This window comes from Nerophis ophidion, linkage group LG09 (assembly GCF_033978795.1).
Source record: "Nerophis ophidion isolate RoL-2023_Sa linkage group LG09, RoL_Noph_v1.0, whole genome shotgun sequence".
Lineage (NCBI taxonomy): Eukaryota > Metazoa > Chordata > Actinopteri > Syngnathiformes > Syngnathidae > Nerophis > Nerophis ophidion.
The window spans coordinates 2,628,214-2,636,617 of NC_084619.1; the positions used below are offsets into that span (position 1 = coordinate 2,628,214).

Sequence of the window (8,404 nt, forward strand, 5' to 3'; positions counted from 1 at the left end):
TTAGAAAAGAACAGCATGAACTTTGGCATGAAAAACGCGTATGACTTACTGTGGCAAGAACAGTGCATGGAACGAACACAATGACGCCAGGATGATCACAAACAACACTCACTGTGTTTAGAAAAGAACAGCATGAACTTTGGCATGAAAAACGAGAACACAATGACGCCAGGACGATCACAAACAACACTCACTGTGTTTAGAAAAGAACAGCATGAACTTTGGCATGAAAAAGGAGTATGACTTACTGTGGCAAGAACAGTGCATGGAACGAACACAATGACGCCAGGACGACCAACAGAAAATGAAAGGCTTAAATAGTGATGTGGTGATTGAAAACAGGCGCGTGACTTCAAATGAATCAGGTGCGTGAGTCGTGAGGACAGGTGAACCGATTGGTCGTCATGGTGACAGAACAGGGAGTGAAAAAACAGGAACTTAAAGAGTCCAAGGGTCAACAGATCACAGCCAAACAAGACATGACAAATTCACTAAGTCGTGGAATTTCAGTATTTTTGATTCAATGAACAAAGTGTTTGTATGTTCTATACATCCAACATCATGTATTATTCTAACTGATCTTTTTTGTAACACCGTTAACGAATGAAGTGGACTTTTGTAGTTATTTCCCCATATTTCTACATAATAACTCAGATAGCGAGCAGTAGAGAATATGGAGTGATTTTTTGGGTCTAGAACATGCTTTGATTCATTCATTATGGACGTGTTTGTGCGACGGTTATTTTTTATCACTGTTATATTTTATTTGGACTTTCACGTTGCTAAATGAGGCAATCACAATATCAAGAGCAGTAGTTCCACACCACTACAAGTTACAATCAAAATAACGAAAATATGTCAATCAATCAATCTTTATTTATAAAGTACTTTTCATACATAAAAGAAATGCAATACAAAGTGCTTTACAAAGTTTTAACGACACCCCTTAGGATGCGACTTTAAGGTTTTACTACTTATGTATAAAATACTGAACGGTCTCCATCCTATCTTGATGATTGTATTGGAACAAATTATCACAGCAAGAATTCTGCTTTCAAAGAAGTCTGGCTTATTAATGATTCCCAGAGCCCCCCAAAAAAAGTCTGCTGGCTATATTTTCTATTCGGGTTCCAGTACCCTGATATGTCCTCCCCGGTAACAGTTAGAGATGCTACCTCAGTATTTAAGTCCCATCTTAATACTGATTTGTATACTCTAGCCTTTCAATAGACATCAGTTGATCTGCCGTCTCTTTTCTGCACAGATTAGGTAACCACAGATGACTCGCTGGCTGTTCAAGGTCCGGACTCGGGGTGGACCACTCATCTGTGCATCAGTTGGGGACGTCTCTGCGCTGCTGACCTGTCTCCACTCAAAATGATCTCCGGCTGGCCCCACTATGGACTGGACTCTCACTATTATGTTAGATCCACTATGGACTGGACTCTCACTATTATGTTAGATCCACTATGGACTGGACTCTCACACTATTATGTTAGATCCACTATGGACTGGACTCTCACTATTATGTTAGATCCACTATGGACTGGACTCTCACTATTATGTTAGATCCACTATGGACTGGACTCTCACTATTATGTTAGATCCACTATGGACTGGACTCTCACTATTATGTTTGATCCACTATGGACTGGACTCTCACTATTATGTTAGATCCACTACGGACTGGACTCTCACTATTATGTTAGATCCACTATGGACTGGACTCTCACTATTATGTTTGATCAACTATGGACTGGACTCTCACTATTTTGTTAGATCCACTATGGACTGGACTCTCACTATTATGTTAGATCCACTATGGACTGGACTCTCACTATTATGTTGGATCCACTATGGACTGGACTCTCACTATTATGTTAGATCCACTATGGACTGGACTCTCACTATTATGTTAGATCCACTATGAACTGGACTCTCACTATTATGTTAGATCCACTATGGACTGGACTCTCACTATTATGTTAGATCCACTATGGACTGGACTCACACTATTATGTTAGATCCACTATGGACTGGACTTTCACTATTATGTTGGATCCACTATGGACTGGACTCTCACTATTATGTTAGATCCACTATGGACTGGACTCTCACTATTATGTTAGATCCACTATGGACTGGACTCTCACACTATTATGTTAGATCCACTATGGACTGGACTCTCACTATTATGTTAGATCCACTATGGACTGGACTCACACTATTATGTTAGATCCACTATGGACTGTACTCACACTATTATGTTAGATCCACTATGGACTGGACTCTCCCAGTATTATGTTAGATCCACTATGGACTGGACTCTCACTATTATGTTAGATCCACTATGGACTGGACTCTCACACTATTATGTTAGATCCACTATGGACTGGACTCTCACTATTATGTTAGATCCACTATGGACTGGACTCACACTATTATGTTAGATCCACTATGTACTGGACTTTCACACTATTATGTTAGATCCACTATGGACTGGACTCTCACTATTATGTTGGATCCACTATGTACTGGACTCTCACTATTATGTTAGACCCACTATGGACTGGACTCACACTATTATGTTAGATCCACTATGGACTGGACTCACACTATTATACTAGATCCACTACGGACTGGAATCTCACCCTATTAACTAGATCCACTATGGACTGGACTTTCACACTATTATGTTAGATCCACTATGGACTGGACTGTCACTATTATGTTAGACCCACTATGGACTGGACTCTCACAATATTATGTTAGATCCACTATGGACTGGACTCTCACACTATTATGTCAGATCCACTATGGACTGGACTCACACTATTATGTTAGATCCACTATGGACTGGACTCTCACTATTATGTTAGATCCACTATGGACTGGACTCTCACTATTATGTTAGATCCACTACGGACTGGACTCTCACCCTATTAACTAGATCCACTACGGACTGGACTTTCACACTATTAACTAGATCTACTCGAGCTCTATCGCACCGGTCACCCAGGGGGTCGGGGTCCCAACATCTGCGGTCCCCTCCAAGGTTTCTCATCGTAGCCCATTGGCTTGAGTTTTTCCTTACCTTGATGTGGGATCTGAGCCCAGGAGGTCGTTGTGGATTGTGCAGCCCTTTGAGACACTCGTGATTTAGCACTATATAAATAAACTTGGATTGATTAACCCATAACCCCCATTATCACACATGTATGCACAAATACAGATAGCAAACACACACACACACACACACACACAAACACACACACACATGCAACTATATGGACCAACAATTGCATGTCTGAGTACAGAGGAGACATGTGAGTAAACACTATCATCAATATAGACTTATTGGACAAAGTTAGGAAAAGTCCACTATTCAAATATTAGTATTTTTTAATGCAAGGATCCCATTAGCTCCCCAAAATAAGCACACTTTTGACTATAGATCTGTGCACAAAGTTGATACTTGACAAATAATGTGGGTTTTATATGCATTTGGACTTTCATGTTGTGGTGTTGCATATTTTTTGGGTGATGAGCTAAGGAGAAGCCAAGAGGAATCGTCGCACATAAAGCTTTATTTGTTTTAAGCGAGCCTCGAACTAGACCTGCAGCTCCAGGAGAAAAAGTGTGCTGTCCTGTCGGAACACTGTGGTTGAATATCATTGTTTGTAGAGCCCCTCTACTTGTGAAATGGTACATGGGTTCTACTTCCATCCATCCATCCATCCATCATCTTCCGCTTATCCGAGGTCGGGTCGCGGGGGCAGCAGCCTAAGCAGGGAAGCCCAGACTTCCCTCTCCCCAGCCACTTCGTCTAGCTCTTCCCGGGGGATCCCGAGGCGTTCCCAGGCCAGCCGGGAGACATAGTCTTCCCAACGTGTCCTGGGTCTTCCCCGTGGCCTCCTACCGGTTGGACGTGCCCTAAACACATCCCTAGGGAGGCGTTGGGTTCTACTTGTGTGGCCCTTTTCTACATTTTTAACGAACTCAAAGCGCTTCGACACTATTTCCACATTCGCCCGTTGGTGAGAGCTGCCAGGCAGGGCGCTAACCAGGACCCATCAGGAGCAAGGATGAAGCGTCTTGCTCACGGACACAACGGACATGACGAGGATGGTAAAAGGTGGGGATTGAACCAGGAACCCTCAGGTTGCTGCCACAGCCACTGCCCCAAGTCCCCGTTGGGGTTCTAATGTCTGTCTTTCCTTGTCATTATTCCTATAATTAGTTTAAGTCGGGTGACCTCCGACCCCTATCCTCTGTCCCGATCTGTGGACCTTCTATCAATCAATCAATCAATCAATGTTTATTTATATAGCCCCAAATCACAAATGTCTCAAAGGGCTGCACAAATCATTACGACTACAACATCCTCGGAAGAACCCACAAAAGGGCAAGGAAAACTCACACCCAGTGGGCAGGGAGAATTCACATCCAGTGGGACGCCAGTGACAATGCTGACTATGAGAAACCTTGGAGAGGACCTCAGATGTGGGCAACCCCCCCCTCTAGGGGACCGAAAGCAATGGATGTCGAGCGGGTCTAACATGATACTGTGAAAGTTCAATCCATAGTGGCTCCAACACAGCCGTGAGAGTTCAGTTCAAAGCCGATCCAAGACAGCAGCCAGAGTCCTGTCCACAGGAAACCATCTCAAGCGGAGGCGGATCAGCAGCGTAGAGATGTCCCCAACCGATACACAGGCGAGCGGTCCATCCTGGGTCCCGACGAGGTGTTGCTAATGTCTTTAATATTCCTCCTGACACCTGCATTTTTACGGGATTCCCAATTTCCTGTGGACACTCTCTTCAGTGCCGGTTATGGACCTTTGATTGATTGATTGAACTTTTATTAGTAGATTGCACAGTACAGTACATATTCTGTACAATTGACCACGAAATGGTAACACCCCAATAAGTTTTTCAACTTGTTTGAGTTGGGGGTCCACGTCAATCAATTCATGGTCACCCTTGCACTTTGACATTAGTAGAAAAATATTTTTTAAATATTATGTGGCCAAATATAAAGCCATGCTACTTCCAATCCTATAAAATAATTATACATGATTGATGATGGTTGACAAGACTTTGCAGCATCGCGTGGACTTCGGGGGCGGTACCTCTGGATTGGCAGACCGGGGTGGTGGTCCCTCTCTTTAAGAAGGGGGACCGGAGGGTGTGTTCCAACTATCGTGGGATCACACTCCTCAGCCTTCCCGGTAAGGTTTATTCAGGTGTACTGGAGAGGAGTCCACGCCGGATAGTCGAACCTCGGATTCAGGAGGAACAGAGTGGTTTTCGTCCTGGTCGTGGAACTGTGGACCAGCTCTATACTCTCGGCAGGGTTCTTGAGGGTGCATGGGAGTTTGCCCAACCAGTCTACATGTGCTTTGTGGACTTGGAGAAGGCATTCGACCGTGTCCCTCGGGAAGTCCTGTGGGGAGTGCTCAGAGAGTATGGGGTATTGGACTGTCTGATTGTGGCGGTCCACTCCCTGTATGATCAGTGTCAGAACTTGGTCCGCATCGCCGGCAGTAAGTCGGACACATTTCCAGTGAGGGTTGGACTCCGCCAAGGCTGTCCTTTGTCACCCATTCTGTTCATAACTTTTATGGACAGAATTTCTAGGCGCAGTCAAGGCGTTGAGGGGTTCTGGTTTGGTGACCGCAGGATTAGGTCTCTGCTTTTTGCAGATGATGTGGTCCTGATGGCTTCATCTGGCCGGGATCTTCAGCTCTCACTGGATCGGTTTACAGCCGACTGGAATGAGAATCAGCGCCTCCAAGTCCGAGTCCATGGTTCTCGCCCGGAAAAGGGTGGAGTGCCATCTCCGTGTTGGAGAGGAGACCCTGCCCCAAGTGGAGGAGTTCAAGTACCTAGGAGTCTTGTTCACGAGTGAGGGAAGAGTGGATGGTGAGATCGACAGGCGGATCGGTGCGGCGTCTTCAGTAATGCGGACGTTGTACCGATCCGTTGTGGTGAAGAAGGAGCTGAGCCGGAAGGCAAAGCTCTCAATTTACCGGTCGATCTACGTTCCCATCCTCACCTATGGTCATGAGCTTTGGGTCATGACCGAAAGGATAAGATCACGGGTACAAGCGGCCCAAATGAGTTTCCTCTGCTCTCCCTTAGAGATAGGGTGAGAAGCTCTGCCATCCGGGAGGAACTCAAAGTAAAGCTGCTGCTCCTCCACATGGAGAGGAGCCAGATGAGGTGGTTCGGGCATCTGGTCAGTAAGACACCCGAACGCCTCCCTAGGGAGGTGTTTAGGGCACGTCCAACCGGTAGGAGGCCACGGGGAAGACCCAGGACACGTTGGGAAGACTATGTCTCCCGGCTGGCCTGGGAACGCCTCGGGATCCCCCGGGAAGAGCTGGACGAAGTGGCTGGAGATAGGGAAGTCTGGGCTTCCCTGCTTAGGCTGTTGCCCCCGCGACCCGACCTCGGATAAGCGGAAGAAGATGGATGATGGATGGATGATGACCACATTGGCAACCAAAATATTAATAATGAACCAACTTAAAATCCACTCATCTGTGTAGTGCCGCTGGTCTTAATCTGAGTGTGGAACACTTTGGGGTGATGAGTTGTCGTTTCGCGTGCGGAAAAGCGGCCAACTTCAGTTAAAATGGCAACCTTGAAAGTGCCTTTGAGATAATCCTGCATTAAATCATAAATCATTACAGCAAGAGTCCAAAAAAAACCAAAAATACCCCCAAAAACGGATGTTGAGACTCGTGCGTAAAAAAACGTGTCCGGATCCGATGTCGATCTGTCCTTACCTGGCCTTGGATCCGTCACTCAGGTTGTGGTAAAAACAGCTGCACTGAGACGGGCAGCAGCTGACGGCGGAGAAAAGTCCCCCGGTGGCGGCGTAGAGCCCCACGACCAGGACGAGGAACATGTTGGCCCACTGTTACGCGGCGCGCTTACATGCATACATACATCTACACTCTGGAGCCGGACAAGGTTCCCCCCCCAACCTGTGTGTCATTTACAGCAGCGTCATCCGCACGGCTTGTCTCCACCACTCCGCTGTCCCATAGTGATCAGACTGCTATGAGTCCCCAGATAAAAAGGATAGACTAGGATTAGTGCCAGGACTGGCGTTCTTTTCATTTGGATGCGTATTGCATCCCGGAATCCGATAGGCTGCGCAGAGACGTCCCCTATTTATCATCACAGATATAAAAAAAAAAACACTTCCGAAATGGTCATAATCCTCTGTGATGTTTGGACTTTTTTTTTTCTTTTGCCTCCAATGTAGTTTGTTCATTTGAGCCGTGCCGTGACTGTTAATCTGCAAGTGGACGCCGTGTTTCACCACAAGGTGGCCCTGCACATCAGAAGCAGGCCTGTGCAGATGTTCCAGTTGCATTTCTATGTGTCGGAGAGCACAGATGTATTAGCAGCATGTATTAGCAGCATGTATTAGCAGCATGTATTAGCAGCATGTATTAGCAGCATGTATTAGCAGCATGTATTAGCAGCGTGTATTAGCAGCATGTATTAGCAGCATGTATTAGCAGCATGTATTAGCAGCATGTATTAGCAGCATGTATTAGCAGCATGTATTAGCAGCATGTATTAGCAGCATGTATTAGCAGCATGTATTAGCAGCACGTATTAGCAGCACGTATTAGCGGCATGTATTAGCGGCATGTATTAGCGGCATGTATTAGCGGCATGTATTAGCGGCATGTATTAGCAGCACGTATTAGCAGCACGTATTAGCAGCACGTATTAGCAGCATGTATTAGCAGCGTGTATTAGCAGCATGTATTAGCAGCGTGTATTAGCAGCATGTATTAGCTGCATGTACTAGCAGCATGTATTAGCAGCATGTATTAGCAGCATGTATTAGCAGCGTGTATTAGCAGCATGTATTAGCAGCATGTATTAGCAGCATGTATTAGCGGCATGTATTAGCGGCATGTATTAGCGGCATGTATTAGCAGCATGTATTAGCAGCATGTATTAGCAGCATGTATTAGCAGCATGTATTAGCAGCATGTATTAGCAGCATGTATTAGCAGCATGTATTAGCAGCACGTATTAGCAGCACGTATTAGCAGCACGTATTAGCAGCATGTATTAGCAGCATGTATTAGCGGCATGTATTAGCGGCATGTATTAGCAGCACGTATTAGCAGCACGTATTAGCAGCACGTATTAGCAGCATGTATTAGCAGCGTGTATTAGCAGCATGTATTAGCAGCGTGTATTAGCAGCATGTATTAGCTGCATGTACTAGCAGCATGTATTAGCAGCATGTATTAGCAGCATGTATTAGCAGCGTGTATTAGCAGCATGTATTAGCAGCGTGTATTAGCAGCATGTATTAGCAGCATGTATTAGCAGCATGTATTAGCGGCATGTATTAGCGGCATGTA

The 8,404-nt window shown here is 45.5% G+C and overlaps 1 protein-coding gene across 1 annotated transcript in view; it reads right to left on the reverse strand.

Annotated features, from left to right (window-relative positions):
* lrit1a (leucine-rich repeat, immunoglobulin-like and transmembrane domains 1a) overlaps positions 1-7,137 on the reverse strand; it is a 39,225-nt gene extending 32,088 nt beyond the window's left edge. Inside the window, exon 1 of the mRNA XM_061910046.1 lies at positions 6,794-7,137. Coding sequence (XP_061766030.1) covers positions 6,794-6,915 — 122 coding nt within the window. The 5' untranslated portion in view covers positions 6,916-7,137. The remainder of the gene's footprint in view (positions 1-6,793) is intronic.
* Positions 7,138-8,404: the final 1,267 nt, after the last annotated feature.